General features: G+C 50.7%; 2 protein-coding genes across 5 annotated transcripts; both read right to left on the bottom strand.

Annotated features, from left to right (window-relative positions):
* Positions 1-868: 868 nt before the first annotated feature.
* rbm14b (RNA binding motif protein 14b) lies at positions 869-10,752 on the bottom strand. Of its 4 annotated transcripts, XR_014630843.1 has the most exons (6): positions 10,709-10,752; positions 8,460-8,812; positions 6,868-7,918; positions 4,208-6,503; positions 3,576-3,683; positions 869-2,875 (listed from the first exon to the last, which is right to left on the bottom strand). XR_014630843.1 is itself a non-coding variant. In XM_084452196.1 (4 exons), exons 2-4 carry the CDS (start codon positions 8,806-8,808, stop codon positions 6,227-6,229), a joined length of 1,656 nt encoding a protein of 551 aa, XP_084308322.1. In that variant the 5' UTR covers positions 8,809-8,812; positions 10,709-10,752; the 3' UTR covers positions 869-6,226. The 4 variants fall into 4 exon arrangements, 2 of the variants coding, with proteins under 2 accessions (XP_084308322.1, XP_084308321.1); XR_014630844.1 differs by having other exon boundaries at positions 869-3,683; XM_084452196.1 differs by having other exon boundaries at positions 869-6,503; positions 6,868-7,897.
* Positions 10,753-11,500: 748 nt separating this feature from the next.
* On the bottom strand, positions 11,501-14,900 carry ccs (copper chaperone for superoxide dismutase). The gene is made up of 8 exons (XM_084451677.1): positions 14,785-14,900; positions 14,330-14,402; positions 13,330-13,467; positions 12,955-13,129; positions 12,356-12,416; positions 12,145-12,222; positions 11,918-12,021; positions 11,501-11,781 (listed from the first exon to the last, which is right to left on the bottom strand). Exons 1-8 carry the CDS (start codon positions 14,866-14,868, stop codon positions 11,613-11,615), a joined length of 882 nt encoding a protein of 293 aa, XP_084307803.1. The 5' UTR covers positions 14,869-14,900; the 3' UTR covers positions 11,501-11,612.
* Positions 14,901-25,623: the final 10,723 nt, after the last annotated feature.

Raw genomic sequence — 25,623 nt, forward strand, 5'->3', positions numbered from 1 at the left:
ACTCGTTCCGTGCCGGGCGCCCGAATGCAGCCCCGAGGTGAACCGGATCAAGCCGAACCTACCTTCCTCTGCTGCTTCTCCCAGGCGGGGTCCAGCAGCAGGTCTCTGTCCCAGTCGTCTTCCTGCGTCATGTAGATCTCCTCGGACGTCATATACGAGGTGGTATATTGCACTTGCGTCTCGACGGCCATCATCTCGCCTCAGTCAGGACTTTTCAGCGTCCCCTCAGGTTAGGAAGAATCGGGGGGGCGGGGGTACACTTTGTCTACGGTAGATAACGGGGCGTACAGGAACCCTCCTGAGGACTAGAGGACTCGCTATCCGAGGGTGTCAGGAGAAAGAGAGAGGGGCTGCAGAGTCCAGACTCCACGGGTGCGAGGTGCCTGTGCGTAGGTGCTGCTCCCACTACCAGAAGACCCTGCTAGCCGGTGCTCCTTTCCTGGTCAAAAGTGACACACGTGACCGCGCCCCAATAAGTATGGGAACCCGGGCGCGTGGGTGTCAGGTTCTGACCCTAAAAAGGTGTGAGGGGGGCAGGCCTCTGGTTGGGGGCGGGGCTTGAGAAGGTATGACGGTTTGTGAGTGGGGAGGCGGGCTGTCAATCAGGCCTCGCGGAGGAGGAAGAGAGGTTTATGGTTCCTGGAGAACACCTGTTGCTGTTAGTGACTGTCTGAGCGGTGATCCACAGCCAGGAACACTTGAGTTTCCTCGTTCCTGTCCAGATCTTAAATTATCCTAAGCTACATTTATGTTTTAAATAACTGACCGATGAATTGTATAAGAACAGCATGTAGGCCTACATCCAGACAGTTTAATGCACAAGAGAATGAGGAGAGGCTGAAAACGTTTTCCAAAAAGAAAACCCAATTTATTCTTGAATACCATGCAGATTGTACAGTGCTTCAAGACAAGCAATTCAAAAACAGGGAGATACAGTATACATATTTGTGTATAAGGAATAATAATGTAGCCTATTTACTACATGCATATTTGAGGCTTTTCCCTGTAAAATGGAAATATGCACCAAATGTCTCAACACTACTAAAACCCCCTCATTAAATGACCCTGGAGGCCTGGTGTCATGGATGTCCTTGGAATATTGCATAAACTACTTCCTCCATCTTCATGTATATTGTATAATGCCGCAGGAAATTAAGCCATTCACTGAGTAAGTTTGCACATGTATAATATACAGAGTATGAATAGTGAACAGGAGGGTTGAACCCTTCACATTCAGTAGCCCTTAAACCGGGGAGTCGGTCTCTGGCAGCTTTGGAAGGTCGGACACATCAACATCTGCAACTACACTTCCCTTGTCCCACTTACCTAATTAAGGGAGCTTAGTTACAGGTACGTAACACTATTTGTAAGCGTGGAAGGTGGGAAGAGGTACCTGTGTGATTTTGGTGAAAATGATTATGAAACTAACTGGGAGGAAAAAGGCAGAGGTGGTTATTGGCAATTACCCCAGAACCACCCCTGGGGGGCAGGATGGGTAAGAGAGAAGCCTGCTCCCAAAGCGGCCATATCCCCCCCCCCCCCCCCCACTACTACCACCACAATCAGTTCTGATGTAATTGGGCTTCGAACAGGTGTAAGCAATATAGTGTTGATTATGGATGCCATAATTCGTAAACCTATCCAGTATTCACACATCCGGGCTAAAATACATGTCAGTCCTGCTAAGCTAAGCTAAGCTAGGTGGAATCGTTGTCTGGTAGCATCTTTGGTTGTCCTGTGGGTGTAGTAGGGAAGTAGGGGGGGGGGGGGCAGGCAGTGGGGGGGGGGGGAGGCGGGGGGGGGGGCTGCAGCAAGGTGTGTTGTCAGTGAGAGCGGAGAGTGGGGGGGGGGGGGGGGCTTCGGGATGCAAGGCGAGCATTTAGCAGCTCAGGCTCCTCCCCCTCTGTGTCCATTCAGCACAGTGGTGAGGATGGAGTGGGAGGGATTCCAGGCAGCCAATCCTAATCAGGGAGATTGTAAAATCTAAACCCCGCCCCCCCAAATAGTGCATCTGTGATCAAAAGGACCAACCAATAAAATCTGTTTAGAGTGTTTGGCGTTGAAGCCCCAGTGCCCCCCCCCCCCCGATCTTTGGTGACCCCCCCTAGCCCACAGCGTCATCACCGCCACTGGGGGGGAGCACTGGTCTGACCTCTCCACCTTGACCTAGGCTCTCCAGGATCAGGACAGAGGGGTTAGGGATGGACTGGGGCGAGGGGTCCTTATATTATATTATCTATCTATCATCCATCCTTTTACTGGAGAGGCAGAGAAGTGGAGAACACCCCCCCCCCCCCCCACTCTGTCTCGACTCCGCCCACTTACATCAAGACTCCTCCTCCCAGCTGTCCAGGGCACATCACAGCCCAGTCGTGTGTGTGCATCTGTCTGTCTGTATGTGTGTGTGTGTGTATGTGTGTGTGTGCATTCTTCACAGATATACACATACAACCCAACAAGTGGAGCCAGAGTGGGGGGAGGAAGGGGGGTCAACAGGAAGAGCAGCTGATTCACAGTCGTCCTCGTCGTTGTCGTTGTTGTTGCTGCTGCCGCCGCCGTACCAAAAACGTCCTATAGGAGTCCTAATCCGAGATTACCGCTGTGTCAGTCTACAGGAAGTAAACGGACACATCCTGGTCTTATAGGACGTCTTTGACAGGCCGACGTGAGGAAGCTGGACTCGGCCAATGAAAAATACCCAATGTTACCCTCCGGACGGAGGTCAATTAGTTAGAACGGGGGTTCGGCCTGAACGGGGTCGGAGGGTGAGGTGTGAGGAGGAGGAGGAGGCGGCGGCCATCGGAGTCCCGTTCGCGCAGCCACTGCAAGCCCCAGCGTCACCGTAGTTTTAAAAAAGCTCCGGGAACTACGGTCTCTTAAAGAGAAAACAAGATGGTGTATGCAGGGGGGGCGGGGCCTGTGGGGGGAGGCGGGGCCTGTCTGTCCGGTGTCTAGCGAGCGCCACACACACACACACGGCCCACTCATGGTCACTCGTGGTTACAGGGGTAGGGGGATCGGGGGGGGGGGCGGAGGTCGTAGCCGGAGCCTGCACCCGGATCCAAGATGGCGGCGGAGATGGCGGCGGCAAACATTGTGTACGGCGGAGAGAGGCGCAGGGAAGGGGTCGGGGGGGGGGGGGGGGGGGGCGGCGGAACGGCGGCGAGGAGTTGGCTAGCGGAGGGGGGGGGGGGCGTGGCAGGGAAGATCCATAACACACACACACACATTTGCTCGCATTCACTTTTTTCTTTCTCTCTCCCAAAAGGAATATCGCTCTCTTTCCCTCACACACTCACACACACATACACACAACAGCAGAACGGGGAGGGGGCGGGCAGTCTCTAGTGCTGGCGAGGCGAGACAGGAAGTCACAGGGGGCGCCGTAGAGCAGAGAGAGGCCTCCGGGGGCCGAGTCAACACAGCTGGGCGAGGGAGCTGTACAGACGAGGGGAGTGATGGCGGAGGAGGAGGGGGGGGGGTTCGGTCAAGGCACAGTCAGAGGGTTGGACGAGGGGGGGGGGGGGGCGGGGTCGAGGGCAGTGCGTTTGTTTTTGTTGTTTTTTTTCCATTACCTTGATGGAGAGACAGACAGAGTTCCCACTGCGTTGCGCGACGCTTATAGTCTTCCCCCCTCCTCTCACTTCGCGCCGCACCGGCGCCGCGTCCGGATGGCCGGGAACCTAGTTTCAGTCGAGATGATTAGTCAAGTCAGGTGTAAGGGGGCGGCGAACTCGGTTTGTGGGCGGAGCAAAGACACATGCAGGTCTACAGGGGCAGTGGACACAGACAGACAAGGTGGTGGTGGTGGTGGTGGTGGAGAGAGAGGGACCGGACCGGACACACACACACACACAAACGCGCACGCTCACACACACACACAACCCCGAGTCCCCCCCCAACCCCCGGCCCCAGTACCCCGGCCCCTGCCCCACAGATCAAAATGCTCCAGAGCCATTCTATCTGTGTTCCTCTCACCAGCTCTCGGGTGTGTGCATGCGTATGCGCGCGCGTGTGTGTGTGTGTACATACACAAAACCTAGTGAATCGAAATCTCTCACTGATACAGCACAGGTGGTAAAGCCAAGAACAGGAGGCAAGTAGTCAAAGTTACATACTCTGTGACTAGTTGCACAAGTGTGTGTGTGTGTGTGTGTGTCAAGAGAGGCTGGAGAGAGAGGGAACGCCGGCAGAACCCCAGACTTACCCCGTCCAGGGAGGCGGGGGGCAGAGGGGCGGAGGGAGGGAGGGGGGCGGGACAGAGCTGGGCCGGGCTCTACACCTTCCTCCCCCCGGCTGTCAACCATATGGCTCTGGTGGTCATGTGACAGGGGAGAGACAGGAAGTGAGGTCAAACAGGAAGAAGTGGGGGGGGAAAAACCTCCAAAAGCTCCTCAGTTTTTTTGTTGTCTTCACCACAGTAGTCATAAACATTCTTTATTTTCATGGTGGGTATATTGTACGTACATATTTAAAAAGCATGCTGGTATTCTCTTTTTTTCTTTTCTCATTTAAAAAAAAAAAGGCAACAAATTATAATAGTTCTAAAAAATACCGTCTCAAGACATCATGGTAAACAAACAAGACATTTCGCAAACTGTAGCCGAGTCCTACGAATGATGCAAGTGTGTGTATGTGTGTGTGAGAGTATATATGGGATACATAACTCACTAAATCACTAAAAAAACCACAGATGTGGTTGAAGGGAAGGGAAGAGTAGAGGTCTGGCAGGGGTGCAAGGAGAGTCTGGGCTGAAAGGCACTGCTTCACCTCTCCAGAGTTCATCGACGCTAAGCTAACATCGCTAGCTAGCTTTCCGACATCGCTAGCTAGCTTTCCATTAAAACCACTGAATCATAGCAATAAAAAAAAAAAAAAAAAAAGCACTTCAAAAAATATGGAGGTCCCTCCCATAATGCACTTCACTCGAAGCTTAGGCACAACATCACAATTCTAGGACTCCTCAAAAGTTGACTCGACCGCTAAAAGAAATCATCTCGCAAGCCGAGCGGGGGTGAGGGGGGCACATTTACATTTCAACTTGCGGCACAAAACAAAGTACGACAACGAAAAACAAAACAATCAACATGTAAAAAGGCCTCTCAGTTGAGTAAGACTATAGATCGGCAGGTAGGTAGAAATCAATCATTGTCATTGAAAATGTGGCATTCCCCTGCCAGGCTAACTGACACCGATACTGTAGTGGGTGACCGCGGGCAGACGCAACATGGCCGCCGCTTCACCTCGCCTGTATCGCCCAATGCCAGAGGTAGCTCGGTGCAGAACAGACAGCACTCCTAGAGTAGAGAAATCCAGCAGTGCCTTTCAGTGGAGGAGTTACGGTGCGGAGAGGTGGAAGGTGGGAAGGAGAAGGTAGAGGAATACTTTCTAGAGTGCCTGTGTGCTTTACAAACTCCCATGGTTGTGAGCTAGTGGGCGAACAAGGCCGCGTCTACAGGTGTGTGTGTGTGAGTGTGTGTGTGTGTGGAGGCATAACATTGTGACAACTTAAAAGCCAACGTCACTCTCTCTCTCTCTCTCTCTCTCCTCTCTCTCACACACACACACACCAGTCCTAAAGCATTGAAAGACATTCAGAGCCATCAGTCCTGGTGCTATCAAACACACAGTGCAGAGAATACATGAGCTCCGCCCGTCTCATCTGATTGGTTTTCATGATCAATAAACCCCGCCCCCACCCAATTTTTTTTTTTTACAAATAAAAATAAGGCAAAAAGTAGGTCTTGCTGCCTGCTGCTGTGTACAGACCGGCCTCACAGGAAGCTAACTCATTTTAAAAAAAGGCAGAAAATCTGAATTGAATTTCTTCTAAACCAGCTGAACCTGTAGAGTTGATGGGCGTTGAGCCTGATTTGGCCAGGGTGTGACTCAGACTGGCACTGGTTTGACTGCCACTACCTAAAACAATGCCCAGCAATGATGAGATGAGACTCTTCTCTTAACTACACTAGTTAGTGTGTGTGTGTGTGTGTGTGTGTGTGTGTGTGTGTGTGTGTGTGTGTGTGTGTGTGTGGCGCGCGTTGCACGTGTGTTGCTAGGACCAAGGTTGACGGGCTCAGGTCCTCAGTGTGTGTTAACCAAGCCCTCAATACCACACACTCCCCACACACACACACACTATCAAACCACACAAACAGCCGCTGCGGGGAGGTAGGAGGAGGGTGGCGGGGGTCAAGGGTCGGGGGGGTCAGACGAGAGGAGGTGACTATCGGAAGGGGGGCTCGGGCGTGTGGAGGGAGAGTTCGGGTCGGCGGAGAACGGCCTCCTTGCGTGGCGGCGGCAACGGCGGCTCATACACTCGGGGCCCCGCCATGGCGGCGGCCACGGCCGCGGCCGGCACCACCGACGGTCTCAGCGCGTCCAGCGTCGCCACCTGCTGGGCGGGCATGGCGGTCACGGAGTTGGGGGGGGGGTAGGCGGCGTACTGGAACTGAGGATACTGCTGGAGCTGCTGGTACTGCTGGTAATACTCCGCATAGTATCTGAGGGGGGGTGGGGAGAGAATGAGAGAGAGAGAGAGGGGGGGGGGGGGAGAGAGAGAGAGAGAGAGAGAGAGAGAGAGAGGGAGAGACAGGGAGGTTATCTACAGTGGACCACTTCCTTTTTCCGGAAATCTGCCACACAGGAGAGGGAGAGAGAGAGAGAGAGGGGGGGGGAGAGAGAGAGAGAGAGAGAGAGACAGAGAGCGAGGACAGCGTTTGAGAGAGGGAGAGAGAGAGAGAGAGAGAGAGAGAGAGAAGGAGAGGGAGATATAGAGAGAGAGAGAGAGACACACAAAGACAGTACCAGTGAGAGACGGACAGAGACAGAGGCGGAGAGAGCAAGAGGGGGGCGGGGCCTCGGTACCTGGTCATGGGGTCCTCGGCCGCCTCCGCCGCCTCCTCCGCCGCCCGTCCGGCCGGCGTGGGGAGGAGGGGCCTCCGCTTGGCCCTCTGGTACATGAAGGGCTTCATGACGGGGTCGGGCAGCAGCGGCGCCGCCGACCGCCTCAGGGGGCTCCGGTCCCGCTCGCCGGACTTGGCCGCCGCGGCCGCCGCCGCCGCCACGGTCTGCTGCTCTGCCAGAACCTGCTGGCCCTGGGCGAAGTAGTGCGCCCTGGCGGCCTCGAACAGCGCGCCGGGGTCCGCCGTGGCGCCCATCGCCCCCATGTGTCCGTAGGCCGGCGTGGCGGTGCCGTAGAGCGCGGGCGCCATGGCGTAGGCCTGGTTAATGGCGGCCGCCTGCATCTCCATGCCGGGGGCGGTCAGGTAGACCGGGTGGTTTGCCATGGCGTGCGCGTAGACCGGTGTGGAGTAGGCGGCCGCGGCCGCAGCAGCCGCCGCGGGCGTGGTCATCTGCCCGTAGATGTTCGGGGTCATGGAGCCGTAGACCTGCGTGGCGCCCTGGCTCATCGCCGCCGCCTGATTGGCCGCCGCCACGGTCCCGTACAGCTGATTAGCCACCGACTGCCCGTACACCTGGCTGGCCAGGGCGCCGTACACCGCCTGGTTGACGTGGTTCCCGTCGGCGCGCGACCCGGCCGTCAGCCCGGTGAGGGCGGCGTAGGTGGGGTCGAAGGTCGACGTGTTGTACACCGAGTTGTGCACGCTCTGCTGGACCTGCAGGGGTAGGCCGGCCGCCGCCGCCGCCGCCGCCGCTAGCACCGCCGCCTGGCTCTGGTACTGCTCCAGGGAGGGCTTGCCCGCCGGACACTCCCCGGCGTAGTGGCCCTGCTTGCCGCAGCTGACGCAGGGGATCTTCCCCGTGGGCGTCTGCTTGGACGGCTGCACCTTGGACAGCTCCACGGAGAGCGGCCGGCCCTTGAAGGAGGTGCCGTGCAGGGCCTCGATGGCCTGGAGCGCCTCCTCCTTGTTCTCCATGTGGACGAAGGCGTAGCCTGCGGAAGACGAGAGCCTGGCTATCATTCAGCGCAGGAACACCAGTTAGAACCACGGGGGGGCATGCCGCGCGCACACACACACATGCACACACATACTGCTTGTCACACGCACACGCTAATACTAGAATGCATGCATTACTTGAGTGTACACAGCTAAACACACATTTCCATACAGCTGTGTAAACATACACTGGGTACAGATGTTTCTGCTAATCAGCTCTGTACACACAGACTGCTCAGGTCGTGGTCACACTGTAGGTCTTTTTCTTTCTGTAGGTCTCTCTCTCTGAACCGTCACATTTTTTAACGGTTAATAACAGGGAGCGGCCGCACAACGGTAAAAAAAAACAAAAAAACGTTCCGCTTTTGTCAAGGGCACGTTGTTATGGCAACAAGAACAGGAAAAGAAAGCGCTACAGTGTGAACCCACGGAGCGTCGGCAATCCTAAGAAACCGCTCTGTGATCTCCTCCATGATATTGAAGGAAAAAAAGTGTGTGTGTGTGTGTGTGTGTGGAGTGGGGGAGAGGGGCTATGCTCTCAAGGTCTTCTCGGCTCACCTTTGACCTTGTCGCACTCCAGCACCTTGCCGAAGGTCTGGAAGAGCTCCTGCAGGTCCTCGGTGGTGCACATGCCGCTCAGGTTGCCCACGAACACCTTGGTGGAGTGGAGCGGCCGGCCGCGCGACTCCTCCACCACCAGGTTGCGTCCGCGGAACTCGCGTCCGTTGAGTTCCCTGATGGCGCGCTCGGCCGCGCCCTCGCCCTGCAGGTGGACGAAGGCGAACTGCCGCAGCACGCTGCAGCTCACCACCTGACCGTACGACTCGAAGATGGCCGACAGCTCCTCCTGCGTGGTGTCCAGCGCCAGGTTCCCCACGAAGAGCTTCACCGTGTTGCTCTTGTCCATGGCGCTGGAAGGGAGGGGTCAGGTAGGGGTCGGGAGGTTTAGGGATGTCACAATAACCGGTATAATGATAAACCGTGATAAAATCGGATAAAATTATCACTTAAACATTAAATATTAAATGTATCGCGATAAAATGATCACTTAAACCGTGTTCACCATTACCACGCTTTGAGAAACTCTACTGTAAATACTGTCCAGCATGAACCAAAGGTAGTAAGTCTCCAAGATGCATTATTTTAATGTTCATGCAAACTAAAAGTGCATAGAGCTGCTATTTCAAAACTTTGTGGTTTTCAATATAAAACTTAGTTAAATGTTTTCAGAGTGTAGCTTTTGAACATGTTCAGCATATTTTAACAGTATTGTGATAATACTGATAACGAAGATAATTTTGGTCACTATAATCGTGATGTGAAATTTTCATAGTGACATCTCTAGTGAGGTTACATTTCCACTTAGTTCAAGTTCAATCCACTCCATCTCCATCTTCCATGATGCTCCTTATACTTGGAATACCTTACAACAGACTCTAAAGCTTGAGGTCCTTCCTTCAGTCACAGAGTTTAAGTCCATGGCTCTAGACCCATGTACTTCAACCTGTAACTGCTTTTAAGTATTATTACTGTAGCCTACATTGCATGTTTTGTCGATTTGATAACGCATCATCAGGAAAACCTCAGTGCTTCACGAGTATAAATAAAGGTTTGAAATGAAATGAAAGCTCAACAACTGTTAGGTGGATAGGGTTAAAGGCTGCATTTGGGACTGGGAGGGATAAGAGACAACCACAAGACTTGTCCCATATCAAGGCCTGGTCCCTCCCTACACCCTGGTGGGCATCTGAGTAGGCTGGACAGGTGACAGCAACATGGCGGCCACATTGCTTACACCTGTCGTCCCTCTACAAACACCTATAGTTGTTAATGTTTAACAGCGTCGGTGGAGTTGTGTCATACAGGACGTTTCTGGCCTGCTACAGGCTCGGCTCAACCCAGCCCGCTTTTGATCAACAGAAAAAAGTTGGCCTCGTTTCACGGGTCAAAAAAAGAACAATCTGCCATTATGTTTGACCACACTTCTATCATGTTGCTGACTTAAAAAAGCTCTAAATCAAACGGGCGAAACGGAACATGACACCAAGGAATGACGTTTCTATTTTCCGGGTAGGGCAATAATAGAAAACGCAACATGGATGGAATGGTGGATATCCTATAGCCTGCATACACGGACCAGACATGTTCTGTCTTCTTGAGTGTGTTTTGTACCCCGGGTTCAGTCGAGGTGTGTTGAGGAAGCTGCTTTTCTGATGACGCAGCACGAGGCTTAATAGTCAACACATTTCTAGTTGAACCTTCCTTCGGGACAATTAACAAAAGATGACCCGTTTTCAATTAAAAAACGGTAGCCAAATATATGTATAGTTTAAGATAAACGCTAGGCTACGGCCTTTTATTAAGCTGCCTTTGAAATCGTCGACCTTTGCTTGAACAGAGCATTGTAGCCTAGTCTCTATGGGAAATGATGCTTTTGACTGCTTCTTCCCGACGGAAATGTGATCTAGCCCATTGTTCTCCAACTCCAATTAAAAATGTGTTTTTTGTCCCAATAATGTGAAACGGTTCGATATAGAGACGAGAACCAGATGGAAAAACGTTCGACGGAAACAACTGGCGACAATGTTGCTCAACATCTCTCCCGCACAAGAATGGACACACTGAAACAACCGCGACCGATTCCGCTGAAACAACCGCGTTGCGATTCCCGTTCCCCATCTGAACGGATCCACGCTCGCTCGATAGCGAACACGACCGAGTATTTAAACACAAAACGTTTTCATCTACATTTCCATTGTTAAAATAGAGATAGAGCAGAAGAAAGGGACACATTTCTACCATCTTACCTAGGCGTTGCTGTGCTTCAAAATGGTAGCGCCTGCTTCCGTTCTGTGGAATGACGGGCATTCAACACCAATAGGGAAGTCGGGGGAGTCCGCTGATATAATGCTGATATAATGCTGATTCTTCACTATGGACTCGATCAATAACCGTTTATAAACGAGTACGGCTGTTTAACAAATAATCCAACTCATTTATTTCAACAGACGATCCCATTAAACATCCCAGGAGGTACGTTTTGAGACAAATAAAGATATAGCAACAATCATAAAAGTTTAATGTGTGGTGTTTTATAACATAAGGAGTATCTCAGATATGATCACTGCAGATGGAGATCCGACTATAAACCAAACATTCACAATTACACAATCTCTAAATCGTAATGCAAAACAGTTTGGCAAGTTTCTCAACAACAACAGCAGGCGACATGAGGACTTTGTCAGGTGCTGGACTGAGGCGACCAGCTGTACTACTGAATGTATTCTGGAATGTCGTGACTCGGTCCAGACAGTGGCCAAGCAGCAACCGGACGATTCCACACAGACAGCCCAGAAAGAAAGACAGCTGAGGAGACAAGCTAATTGGTCATTGCTCTCTCTCTCCCTCCAAGGTCATTCGCTCCCCCTCATGGATTCAATAGGTAAAAGCTGTCGTGATGATCATCCTGGAGACCCGAACACGACCAACGCTTTCAATCCACAAGGAGGCGCGAATGTAAGGCACACTTCAGTCATGGCACAGAGACAGCAGATTTCTCCCTCAACCCCCCCCCCCAGCGATCCCTCTCTCTCTCTCCTCTCTCTCTCTCTCTCTCCGTCTCTCTCACAGCGCAAGTCATTAGTGTGACATCATCGCGGCCGCCGCCATCGTCGCCATCACCAGCCGGTGAGGTTGGGCGTCTGGGCCCCGTCACAGGTTGGAGGCGAGGGGGGCGGGCCCGGCGGCGGTCTGGCTCCGCCCCGTTGTCCCGGCGACGACCTTGTCCCTCTCCTCCCACTGCGTGACCCCGTCGCAGGCGCAGATCTGCTTCGGGTTCTGGAACAGGCCGGCGGAGCGAGCGATGATGCCGCAGGCCAGCCTGTACCAAACGAACACAGAGAAATGGATGAGGAGAGGGGAGTGGGACAGGGAGGGAGAGAAAATGGTCGACAACCAGAAAAAAAAACATAACGGTAACTCCCTAACGCCGACCAAATCTAACGCCCTCCCCTCACCTCTCCCCGGAGTTCCCTGTCTGTTTGGAGAGGGCGTGGCCTCCCCTGCCCAGGTCATCCTCTCCGGCGTCCACCACCAGGGATCGACCAATCACATCCCACACCTGAGGGGGGGGGGGGGGGGGGGGCAAGGGGGGTCACGAGTACGATCCACCGGAATGATGAGGTAGGTAAGTGTGTGTGTGTGTGTGTGTGTGTGTGTGAGAGAGAGAGAGAGTGTATGTTACCTTCAGCTGGGAGTCTTCCAGTCTAAACGAGGCTCTGCCGTCAGGCCCGGCCAAAACATTCCCCAGATCACCTACATGCTGGAGAAAGAAACACACACACACACACACACACACACATCATAAACTACTATCAAAATGGCTTTTAGGGGAGACTTGCATCACAGTTGCACTGAGCGCCATGCACAACAAAGGCAAGATGAGGAAACTGTACCCTCTCCGAGTCCAGCGGGCCGCCATGTTGTGTCCCGTGGGGATTGTAGTGATCTCCGCAGCTGTTGAAAAACAGAGAAGAAGAAAGCGGAGGTCACGCATGAGACACGAATCACACGGCTCACATCCCTCTGACCCGCCACGTCCCTCCCCACTGAGCAAAGACACGTCTAAAAGACGTCTTTTAGATGTCTTTTTTGTCTTTTTCGGACGTCCAAAGACATCCAATTAGGAGCCAGAATTAATGTGTTTCTTTAACGTTCAGATATTGAACCCGTTTTGCACGTCCACAGACGTCTTAGAGGGGTCCAAGCCAGACGTTTGAATATTGAGGGGTCCAGCAGACGTACAAACGGTGTTCAGGACCGACGGACGTTATTAAGACATGATCTGAACGTCTCCCTGACGTTGCGTGTTTGCTGGGTCCCTGAACCTCAAAATTAAGACCAGAATCAAACATGGCACCTAGGTTTCTGACTTTTGGTGTTCAGTGTCAGTGTTTTTAAGCACACTTAGGAGCTGGCAATACCATTTCACTGCAAATGACACCTGTGTGATACGGTACGTTTGTGACACATAAATGGGCCTTAGCCGTCGTACCTGAGGCAGTCCAGGGTGAGGTCTCCCAGGTGGTGCACGTGGAGGCCGTGGGGCCCGGGCTCCAGCCCGTCGATGGTGCCGTCAATCAGGCAGCGCTCCTCGGACAGCTGCAGGAAACGCACCACGCCCTGGACGGCCCCGGCCCCGCCCATCATCGCCACCGCCGCGCCCAGGTCTGGTAAACACACACACACACACACACAGACGAACACACGTTTCATGTGAGAACACACAAACCGTGCCCGCAATCGCACTGACGTTCACACACACTACCTAGTAATAACGCCTGGTAATAACACCTCCATAACCGGTGCGCTAACTACCGCACGCGAGCCATCCACCGTACCCACCACCAGCCAGGCCTTCCATACCCACCCTGCTGGCCGCCCCCGATGCCCTTCAGCACTGCCCTGCGGCCGGTGCCCTCGATCAGCCTCTGGACCTCCAGCGACGTCAGCGCCGTGTCCACCAGCACCTGCTCCTGAGACACGTCTATCCTCACCTCCTCCACTCCTACCCAGGGAGGAGAGAGGGAGAGAGGGAGGGAGGGAGGGAGTGGGGAGGGCAAGAGAGAGAGAGAGAAAGGGAGAAGGACAAGGAAGAAGGAAAGGAGGGGAGAGAGAAAGAGAGGGAGGGAAGGGTTATATTTTGCTAAGGGGGGGGGGGGGGTGAGCCTGCTAAGGGGATACAGTGACATGGAGTGAGTGAGAAGAGGCTTTGTAGCTCTGTCCCATGAAACAGGCCCTGGTTGAACCCATAACGTTGTTCTCCACTGATGTTGTTTTGTGGATAAAAAGCTAGTAGTCCACAGTAGCCTACATGGCAAGAGGACGTTATGCTATCTTGAAAGGAGTGGTTGTATCTCTCTCTAGCAGACTGTGACAAATACTGAGCAAGCATGAGATAGGACACGCATGACATTCATGAGTCTGTTAGTTGCAAAATTGGCTCTTGGAATGCACAAAGTCAAAAGCATGTGACACAAATGACCTCCCCGTCAATTGCACTAATTTATTTCAGCTTCAGCTTGTTGTCATTTTTGTCGAAGACCCGTCATACCATACTTGTCAACTTACAAACATGTGAGTTATCATTCAAATAGAACTGTAGCTAAAGGGACTATCCATGGTACCATGAATATACAACGGCTCTTAACCAATCAGATTGCGAGGTCGGAAATACCCGTTTCATAAGCATAGAAGATAGCTATCTAGCTATGTGACGCAGTAATAATTCCAATATAGGTAACTGTAAGGCTTAAGCCGTAATTTAGGCTACCTATAAGATATATTGTATTCTGAAAGGAGCCCATAGGCCAACTGTTGAGCACTTGTGGAAGAGCGTCCAGACAGGTAGCTCTAGGCTGAATGCTCACCTGGTTTACCTTCCAGCGCCGCTCTGACTGACTGTGCACAACCATCACAGGTCATCTGCACAGCAAACTCCAGCTACGGAGAAGAGAGAGAGGCAAGAAACAACCATCTAATGTTACTACATTGTTATAAAGTAGCCTGTGCCATCATAGGATGCCTGTGTGTGTGTGTGTGTGTGTGTGTGTGTGTGTGTGTGTGTGTGTGTGTGTGTGTGTGTGTGTGTGTATGTGCCAAATAGGCTATTTCAAGAAGTGGGAGCTTGAGACAGACAGGCTGGTTCCATGTGTTCAAAACAAAGATCATTTTTCGGTCAGTGACTTGCGCCAGGAATGCCTGCTAATAAGCGATCAACTCAATGCAAAGCATGTGTTTTTACATTATAGGCTACACGTGGAGCTAAAACGTTGGTAAAGATACCTTGTCATTAGCTGAAATCATACAAATAAATGGATCAAACCTTTGTAGTTCTGTTAGTGTTCATTGTTATTCCAGACGCAGCTACCTGACCTATGATAACAGAACGTATTAGATAACTTCCCATTTTTCTAGAAACGGAACGAAACCGGGAGGTGAGCGACGCCATCTTTGTGAGGTCATTAAGTTGTATTTTGACCGTTAGCGCCACCTCCTGTCTAACAATTACTTCGACATACAGGCCATTGTGCACTTATTGCTCGATGATATTAGTGTGTGGGAAATGAGACCTTATACAACGGTTAGTTCTGGTTCTTGATTCTGATTGGCTGGAAGCCGTGTTCAAATACTTTGTAACACACACCTGGGACCGCATATCATTCCATTTTCAGTATTAATGCGCCTCCCATTTGATCCAATGCATTGTAGTTGTTGTTGTTGCTTGGCAACCCTTTTGTTAGGGGAACTATTTTGCTCGGCGGAATTGAGGGAATGATGCTTCGTTATGAATAAATCTTAATATTGTACATTGCTGTGTGTTTATTTTACACTAATAGATGTAGTAACCGTTGTATAAAAGCAATAAACCACGAGAGGCCGTGTGTTATAGGCCCAGTCCCAATGTCCCCCCTAAACCCTCAAGCCCTGAGCCCTCGCAGACTTATTGACGTCACCTGGTAAAGTGGTGAGTGTGAGAGGCTGCAAGGGCTCGAATTGGTATAAAAAGGAATGGGACAGCACTTGTGACATCACATTACATTGACGTGAAAACATATTTCTTACTATTGTGGGCGTGGGGCTTTTTTGTAAATCAATTTTTAAATTGTACATGTTTTTCTTGTAGGCCTTTAATTAATTTTGGCTGAGTCAAATCCCCTTTACATTATCAGAACTCTCTGTGTTACCCTCAAAACATGTGTTCAACTTGAAATCATTTCATTTTGTGGTCATATGCGAACTACATTACTGCCTTTGATTCTTGTTTGTGATGAATCCAAAAGTATTAACTTAAGAATGATAATATATTATGTATACACATTCCTGCACCTCACAACTCTTTCCATATTCATGTTGGAAATCTCAATTCAAAGAACATTGCACCGAAATGGGTAATTAATGTCATACTGCTTTTAACTGGGCAATCATATGATTTAGAGCAACAGAAATCGATGTAAATTATAACCATAGCCTACATATTTTTAAACAAATCACATTATACAAACCCATGGGGTTAATAACCCATACTTAAAAATAATGAAACCAAAATAATTATAAGGCTACTTGTGCAGATAAGCAAGTCCAGCTGAAAACATGAAAACATATTTTGTTCTGTAACGTGAACGTTACGGTTGGTTGATCTGTCCGTGCTTGTTTATTGGCTGTTCTTCAGGTAGCCCCGTGTTTCACGTCACGACGCTATGAACTGTGGGTAATTCCCTTGGGCTATACGGGAAGGGGCCATAAAGGGCTCAAAATGGCTGCCGGAGAGCCCTCGCGCACTTGCCGAGTTGACTTGGGACACCCCTAAGCCCTCGCGGACTTCGCGGGAGCGCGCTCTTAAGTCTGCGAGTCTGCAAGGGTGGACATTGGGACTGGGCCATAGTGATTTTATAACAGCTAGGGGGGGTTTTAGTTCTAACAACGCCCCCTATAAAAACACACGGCCTCTCGTGGTTTATTGCTTAATTATAACCTACTTCCATGATTGAGACTCAGAGTAGGCGAGCTGTATGAGATAACATCTATGACACACTCAAAGTCCCTACATCTAAGGACAATGAGCACATAAAAATAAAAAATAAATCTGATCTGTCAATTTTCTGTCAACTTTCACCAGAACACTAATTCAAACCTCTGCTCTCTTCTTTTCACGCTTCTACTATGCACATAAGTACATGATATTCTGATTGGTTGATGCTAGAATGGATCGTCCGGAGGGAGGGGGGCGGAGACTCCGCTACACATCAACCAATCGCAGCACTAGGCAGCTACTGGGCCAGACGTGGACACTGGGGTCAGGCTGATTTCCGAAACTGGACCCACTAGTGGAGCTACTCGGACGGCGCTCAGTGAGCGGATATCGCAGTACCCCTGGTCTGGCACGCTGGCCTCGAGGCTCACGGGCGAGCAGGGGATTTGCTCAATGCTCGCTGCCCGCGCGCCTCCTGGCTGCTATATGATTGGCTTAAGTGATTTTAATCAGGTGTGCGGAAGACCCAGGGCACACCTGATTAATCACTTAATCCAATCATATTGGACAGGAAATAAAGAAGCCAAGTGACTTTCAGGAAGTAGTGAAGCTGGTGCACAGAGCCTATTCCACTGTCTGCATTTGATGACGTGTAGCACAGTTCCCGCCCCCTCCTCCCTCCGGACGATCCATTCTAGCATCAACCATTGTGATCCAACTGTGAACGGTTCTTTGCACTGTCGCCTCACAGCAAGAAGGTCTGGGGTTCGATTCCCACTTGGGACGCTGTCATCACTGCGGATGTTCTCCCCAGGGTTTAGATACCTACTGGGGTATCTAAAATATATTAAATTGAAGTAAGTTGTGTTTACACAGAAATAGAACAAGGCTTTATGGGATGAAGGAACAGCTGTGTGTGCCTTCTGTGCTGTGGACTACGTGTTTTATCTGCTAAGATATAGGTCTACTGTATAATTTAAATGGCAGTTTATCGATTCGAGCAGGCCATTGGCTAACACAAAGTTTGTTTGCCATTGATAAGATACAATGAGATTAATAATCTCCCGGAGGAGCTGATATGGGAATTGTAAAGTCACTCATAAACTTGTGTCAACTTCTATGGAGCCAACCAATCCCTAAATCAAATCAAACTTTATTAGCACATACATACACAAAGGCAACACAATGGGCTTTACAGAGAGCAATGGGGGGGGGGGTGTGGGAGTAGGTCGATCAGACAGCTGCTGCTCGAGTCCTCACTAAGAAAGTGGATCACATCCCAGGTTTCAGTATGTGATAAAGAAAAGAGTGTCCTTTTTTGCATATCGTTTTATATGACCTTTTATGTGTTCCACTTTGTCTTGATGCTTTTAATGTCTCTTGTAAAGCACTTTGAATTGCCCTGTTGCTGAAATGTGCTCTACAAATACACTTGCCTTACCTTGCCTTGCAAAAAAACTGTTCACCCAGGGGCTAGAAAAGTGAGCTGTAAAAATTCTTCCCTGACCCCTCTCAACGAGACGATTGAGCAAGCTCCTGGGAAATGGTTGTCCATTGACTAAGAACATTCCCAGAGCAATAAACATGACACTAGATACTTCATAGGAAAGACACCACTATCAGTACATTAGATAAATAGTTACAGAGATGTTGCTTACATAGTAGTCCATTATGTGTTAGCTATCCCTGTAGTCTCTAATATGATATTCAAGTGAATCATATAACAAAGCACAGTAAGCACTTGGCAGACAGGCTCATAAAGAATGAACAGTAATCTGAAGGGTGACTTTGTGAGGCCGGAAGGACAATCAAAGCATGTGTCCTTCTTACACATTCTTACAGGCCTATATGTCACAGCCATTCATATGAGACACAATGGAACGAGCCTCAGAGCCATAGTCAGATGTAGGTGCATAGGTCCCACCCCTACATATTCCAGAGGGAAGCAAAACCAGGCCCGGTCCAGCCTGGCTTATGTGCGAGGCTGGCTTGTTTCTGTTCAGGACTGGTAGGACGGAAGCTAGGCATGCCACTGAAATAGCTGTGAATTGAAATGACATGAAATAATGTCTGATAAATTAAGATAAGTCTTGTCACCTGGACACATCAGTTCCAATGCTTCTAATGCTAATCCAGCACAATAAGAGCGGGATAGCCAGTTAGCTCATGAGCTCAACAACTAGCAGCAGCTTCAATAACATTAATGGTAGCGGTCAGTGGCTAAAGCAGTTACACTGATGATTCCTGTAACGTTAGCTATTTTGCTGCAATTGGTTCAACCTATTTCTGGACAAAGGTAAGGGATGAACCCAGATAACACAAGGCTAGCGGACCTACAGCAGGTCCCCGATGGACGAGCTGGCGGACCCCCGGCCGAATCGGTACAGGTGTCTTTAAACAATTCATAGTTTTGATTTTTCTATGATCAAAGAGAATAAAAAAAAACAGACAATGGGAGACATTCATAAGACAGGACAGGACACAACAATAACATGCACCATGCCCTTCCAGTCTAAGAGTGAACTATTACCAAAACCTGAGAGGCTATGTGGATTCTGTCCCTACAGAAAAGGCTCAATGTGAGACGGTTCAGGTTTCAGAGAGCGGGGGCAGAGTCATGCACACTGCTCTGGTCCCTGGACTGGAGGTGGTTGGTCCGCCCAGGGGTGGAGTCTGGGAGAGCTGGTGGTGGGACTTACACCAACGGTACATTCTGAATGGGGGGAGGGGGTGATGGTTTTTGTGCCATAATAGCTGTTCTAGTGTCCCAAGATCTATCAGTCGAAAAAGACACTAATAAAACCAACTGGGTCAGGGCATAAGGGAAGGAAAAGAAGAGAAAGGAAAGGAAAGAATTGGCCATGTCTCTCCTATGATGCTTTTTTAGCCTCTCTTACTCTGAAATGTAATTTAATGTTATTTATTGCTTTATAAATGTTCTTAGCCGGTAGACAAACATACTCCAGGAGCTTGCTCGATCGCCTTGGGTCAGGGAAGAATTTTTACAGCTCACTTATCTGGCCCCCGGGTGATACTGTTTTTTTGCTTCCCTCTGGAATATGTAGAGAGTGGGTCGTATGCCCACCTCCCTTGTTCTCTGTAAAGCGCATTGTGTTGCCTCTGGGTATGAAATGCGCTGTATAAATAAAGCTTTGATTGATTGATTGATTGATTGATTGATTGAAGAATTGGGAGTTTTCCCTAGTCCAGGCTAGAACCTAGAATGCCATTGTTCTTGACATCCCCAACCAGGAACCGAACCCTGGCGTCCAGTGTGAGAGTCAGATGCTTAACCCACTACGCCACCGAGCGGCCTGAGGCCTGTAGGTATCATTTCAAAACAGGAGTATTTCAAATGTTCAATTACTGCACATAAATTCAATAACTGACATCGCACCACCAGGTAACTGCATTTTTACAATCAATCAATCAATCAATCAAAGCTTTATTTGTGTGTGTGTGTGTGGGTGTGTGAGTGTGTGTGTGGGTGTGTGAGTGTATGTGAGTGTCGGGGGGGGGGGGGCAGTGGTGAGTGATAGCGATGACAAACTCCCTCAGTTAAGTTGAGGGAGGCTCATCAGCCCCACGGAAATAAAGTGAATTATTCAGTCCCCCCCCCCCCCCCCACGTACATTCAGTCGTCCCCCCCACGTACATTCAGCCCCCCCCCCCCCCCCCCACGTACATTCAGTCCCCCCCCCCCCCCCGTAGGAACCTATCAAAAAAGGAAAGTAAAACAAGTAAAAAGGGTAAAACATCAGTACTAGCGTATAGGCTACGTTTGAAAACAGCTGTTCCGGTCCCTACATAGCTTCTATAACATCCAGTGACAAAATGTTGTCCACACTGTGGCTTGAACCCACAACCTTCAGCATGAGAGGCAGACGCCCTAACCACTATACTACCAAAGATCAGGGAAGTGTGTGGTGTCATAGTGTTTTTGTTTTGGTGTTCTGGGACCACTGCCTCTTGTGGTGGCAACATAGAACTGCAGGTCAACAACACAACGGAGGAAGGGAGGGAAAGAGGGAGGGAGGGAGTGACAACCGAACATTTGCTATCTTTGGTGCGTCGCCACGTCGCCACGCACAAAAACAGTTTCACCCAGGGGCCACTGGGACACTTTTATATACCAACATATTTGTATTATCTGTATTAAATGTGAATGCTTGTCTTTTTGTGGCTACAGCATGGGTGAAAGCCCTAGCTAGATTTTCCATTTGTGGAAAAATAAATTTGATCTTGATCTTGATGAACAAACCAATAAACAAACGAATATATAAACAAACGCGCGCCACCGAAAACATTCCCCCTCGCCCTGCGCTGTGAGCCTGGCGTCGCCAGCCTGATCTCTGAGCTCACGTTCTGTTTCACTCCGCAGATCAGTCTGGACATCCAACCGTTCTGACTGAATCCACTCGAACCCAGATTGGTTCATACCAATCACAACCGTTTATGCGTGGGTGGGGCTTAACCGCCTCCGGACCGGCGGACCGGCGTCGGACGCTTCCGCTCATCGATGCCCAGACGGGGCTTGGTATCCCGTGCGGCGTGCGAGTGTGGCGCTGAGGAACAAACCGCAGACCACGTCATCCAGGACTGTCCGACACACCGGACACCCAATGGAATGCGTGGCCTGCCGGTTTTGGATGACGAAACGGTGACGAAACGGATAGCCCCTCGGCCCTGAGCCTGGGGGTAGAGGACAATAACAACAAACCCAAACCAAGAACAACAACAACAACAACCGTTTATCTAATATGGGGCGGGTTTAATAAGATGACAGAACAGAGTGGCGTAGAGGCCTTTTCCCTGATTGGTTGCAGGTCTATCCAATTGCGTCCAGAGGCATTTTGATCTGCGCCCGTCGGTAACGCCCCCTTGGGAACCGGAGAGCAACTGTGAGTTTCCATTACGGTAACATGGTAATTACCTGTTAATACTACTAGTCCTCTGTTTGGGGAGAAAGTGATCACTCAGAAGTCTGTTAGATCAGAACACAGATCTGCATTCACATGTTGGCCTGTTGGTGGTGACCTTTGAACCCAGCAAGCAGGTTACAAGGGTGTACTGTGTCGCCATAGCATAGAGGCAATCCCTCCCTTCCTCCCTCCTACCCTCTCTTTCTCCAAGTCTCTCTCCCTCGCTCTCTTCTTCACTCTCCCCCTGTCTCTCTTTCTCTCTCTCAGTCTCTCTTTCTCTCCCTCAGTCTCTCCCTCTCTCTCTCAGTCTCTCCCTCTCTCCCTGTCTCTCCCTCTCTCCCTCAGTCTCTCTTTCTCTCTCCCCCGCTCTCTTCTTCACTCTCTCCCTCAGTCTCTCTTTCTCTCCCTCAGTCTCTCCCTCTCTCCCTCAGTCTCTCCCTCTCTCCCTCAGTCTCTCCCTCTGTCTCCCCCTCAGTCTCTCCCTCAGTCTCTCCCTCAGTCTCTCCCTCAGTCTCTCCCTCTGTCTCCCCCTCAGTCTCTCCCTCTGTCTCCCTCTGTCTCCCTCTGTCTCCCCCTCAGTCTCTCCCTCTGTCTCCCTCTGTCTCCCCCTCAGTCTCTCCCTCAGTCTCCCCCTCAGTCTCTCCCTCTCTCCCTCAGTCTCTCCCTCAGTCTCCCCCTCTGTCTCCCCCTCTGTCTCCCCCTCTGTCTCCCCCTCAGTCTCTCCCTCTCTCCCTCAGTCTCTCCCTCAGTCTCTCCCTCAGTCTCTCCCTCAGTCTCTCCCTCTCTCCCTCAGTCTCTCCCTCTCTCCCTCTGTCTCTCCCTCTGTCTCCCCCTCAGTCTCTCCCTCTCTCCCTCTACTGTACGGATCTGCTCCACTTACAGGGCCTGTTGTGACGTGGCTCTCATGTGTCATTGTCCTGGGCGTGCACGCGCACACACACACAGACATACTGTACACACACACACGCACACACACACACACACACACACACACGATAGAAAACTACTGTATGCAAATGTTGGACAGTATATCTGCTTTGTATATTACGGTAGGTAGAAGTGTTGGCCTATTGTTGCACACAAGCATGCTCAAACACACACACACACACCCACACACACACGCACACACACACACACACACACACACACACACACACACACACACCACAGGGGAGCGGTTAATTTATTCTGTTTATTCAGAGAAGTCTCACCTCTCCTCCGACGCCGGGCTCTCTGGGTAAAGGAGCGCTCTGAGAGAGAGCCCTTCCACGAGACATCTGATCCTGCCAGAGTGCAGGGTTTCTCTGAGAGGAACACACACACACACACGCACACACACACTGACGCACACACACACACACTCACGCACACACACTCATACACTCACACACACACTCACTCACACACACACTGACGCATACACACTCACACACACTCACGCACACACACTCATACACTCACACACACATACTCACGCACACACACTCATACACTCACGCACTCATACATTCACACACACACACGCACACACACTCATACACTCACACACACTCACGCGCACACACTCATACACTCACACACACTCATACACTCACGCACACACACTCATACACTCACACACACACACTCATACACTCACACACACTCACTCACTCACACACACTCACACACACAGACTCATACACTCACACACCCACACACTCACGCACACACACACACACACACACACTCACTCACACATACACACACACTCTCACACACACACACTCACGCACACTCACGCACACACTCACACACACACTCACGCACACACACTCATACACTCACACACACACTGACGCACACACACACTCATACACACACACACACACTCACGCACACACACTCATACACTCACACACACACTGACGCACACACACACTCATACACACACACACACTCTCTCTCGCTCTTTCTAACACACACACACACACACTCTCTAACACACACAGGACAGAAGAGGCAGGAGCTGAAACCCAAGCACCCTCCCAGCCCCGGCTGTACCTCTGGAACAACAGCAAAGGGGAGATGGGGGGTGAGAGGAGGTGGATGGGGTGGGTCTTGTGGTGGTGTGTGAGTGTGTGTGTGAGTGTGTGTGTGAGTGTGTGTGTGAGTGTGTGTGTGTGTCGGGGGGGCAGTGGTGAGTGATAGCGATGACAAACTCCCTCAGTTAAGTTGAGGGAGGCTCATCAGCCCCACGGAAATAAAGTGAATTATTCAGTCCCCCCCCCCCCCCCCACGTACATTCAGTCCCCCCCCCCACGTACATTCAGTCCCCCCCCCCACGTACATTCAGTCCCCCCCCCCCCACGTACATTCAGTCCCCCCCCCACCACGTACATTCAGTCCCCCCCCCCCCCTGTACATTCAGTCCCCCCCCCCCCCGTACATTCAGTCCCCCCCCCCCCACGTACATTCAGTCCCCCCCCCCACGTACATTCAGTCCCCCCCCCGTAGGAACCTATCAAAAAAGGAAAGTAAAACCAGGAAAAAGGGTAAACATCAGTAGCGTATAGGCTACGTTTGAAAACAGCTGTTCCGGTCCCCGGCCCTCAACGCTTCTCCTGCTCTGGGCACCTATGAGGGACAGAGATGCCCTAGTGTGAGAAAATAGGCAACTGACACACCGGACACAATGCCACATTGTTTTTGATAGCCTAGTCAGGCCTATAGGAAAGAAACGAATGCCCTAATTCATAGTAGGCTACTGGGAACAAAAGCTATTGACGAACAGCCGGTTGTACAGATTTGCTGTAGCCTAGTTGTACTTTTACATATGAAAAATGAGAATATTGACCCAGGTTAGTCATTGCAGCTTCTTCAATCGATAACCATAAATCATAAACGCGAGAAAAAAATCAATCCTGTTATTCTTTAATCAAATAAAGCATGGGCCACTTTCGAGGGAAGGACGGTTGAACAAAAGAGATCAATTTCGTGAGAAAAAAAATATCAATTCAGCAAGAATGACCTCCATCGCCAGACTTTCCGCGGGAAATCGACGAGAACAAACTAGGGTGACGTGTTAAACACGCTGAAGATGGACTGCGGATCAACGCGCCGGTCGATAACCCGGCGCGGCAGCGCGGATTAATCAAGCGCTCTTGGGTCTTTGTCCGAACCAACGGTTCCCCACTTTGGCCATATTCAGACAAAGTAGTATGCCTATGTCACTGAATGGCACATTAACGTATAACCTAATTGCTTATTAATATATTAGTTACTTATTAATTATATGTGAATATGACATTAACATAGGTAGGTCTTTGTGATGACTCAGCCTATTTAACCTAATTATTACAGCCTAAATAAAAAGCCTTCTCAATAGGCCTAACTGTATTGTCTAGCATTTGTGTCATACAGCATCCTATTGAATGTGTGTGTGTGTGTGTGTGTGTGTGTGTGTGTGTGTGTGTGTGTGTGTGTGTGTGCGTGCGTGCGTGCGTGTTCGTTACGTTGTATCAGATCACCACGGCGCGCGCGCGTTGGCTGTTGAAGAAAAGCGGTCGTGAATGACCGTCCCGTTAGTGCGCGAGGATCTCACATCATTGATGACCTGCCGACTGCGACAGAGAGAGACGCGTGGGACCGAACCCACGGGACCGAACCCCCGGGACCGAACCACGGAACCGAACCCACGGGACCGAACCCACGGGACCGAACCCACAGGACCGAACCCACGGGACCGAACCCACGGGACCGACGCTTCCACACCGCGCGAGTTTAATGCTTCTATTACCTTGACGGAGAAGACTGAGAAAAGGTGACCGGTGATTCCTCGCCGGTGTGTGTGTGTGTGTGTGTGTGTGTGTGAGAGAGAGAGAGAGAGAGAGAGAGAGAGAGAGAGAGAGAGAGAGAGAGAGAGAGAAGGGGGACCACAGTCCAAAACGTGAAAAGGAGAATCACCGCACCACCACAGCATCTGTCGTGAGATGACAAAGGTGGGTGAAAAAATCGTCACTGTACCTTTGTTTCGCTTACAGCATCCGAGCACCGCGAATCCACCTTCACCAATATGTCATGGTGGACATTTAAGGCATATCTTACAGGCGTCCAATAAGGGATATTTTATGATGTGGCCTTTTCGGTTGTTATTCTAATGTCACCGGTGCCGCCGCTGCGGTATCTGTGTGTCTGACTGATGAGCGGCCAGCGCGTCGTACCCCGGGCTGTTGTGACAGTGTGTGTTATCCGTCACTTCACCGGCGTCAATAGCTTATGCCCTTCGGAG

The sequence above is a fragment of the Borostomias antarcticus genome, assembly GCF_949987555.1.
Source record: "Borostomias antarcticus genome assembly, chromosome: 17".
NCBI classification, from domain to species: Eukaryota; Metazoa; Chordata; class Actinopteri; order Stomiiformes; family Stomiidae; genus Borostomias; species Borostomias antarcticus.

Excerpts from the sequence above, each read along its gene's own strand:
- rbm14b (XM_084452195.1), bottom strand. The coding sequence starts at position 8,808 with ATGGACAAGAGCAACACGGTGAAGCTCTTCGTGGGGAACCTGGCGCTG. Across the intron at positions 7,919-8,459 it reads GGAGTGCGACAAGGTCAAAG|CCAGGCTCTCGTCTTCCGCA; the intron begins GTGAGCCGAGAA and ends GCTGAATGATAG. Across the intron at positions 6,504-6,867 it reads GCCGAGGACCCCATGACCAG|ATACTATGCGGAGTATTACC; the intron begins GTACCGAGGCCC and ends ACCCCCCCTCAG.
- ccs (XM_084451677.1), bottom strand. The coding sequence starts at position 14,868 with ATGGGAAGTTATCTAATACGTTCTGTTATCATAGGTCAGGTAGCTGCG. Across the intron at positions 13,468-14,329 it reads GGCGCTGGAAGGTAAACCAG|GAGTGGAGGAGGTGAGGATA; the intron begins GTGAGCATTCAG and ends CTCCCTGGGTAG. Across the intron at positions 12,022-12,144 it reads TGGAAGACTCCCAGCTGAAG|GTGTGGGATGTGATTGGTCG; the intron begins GTAACATACACT and ends CCCCCCCCTCAG.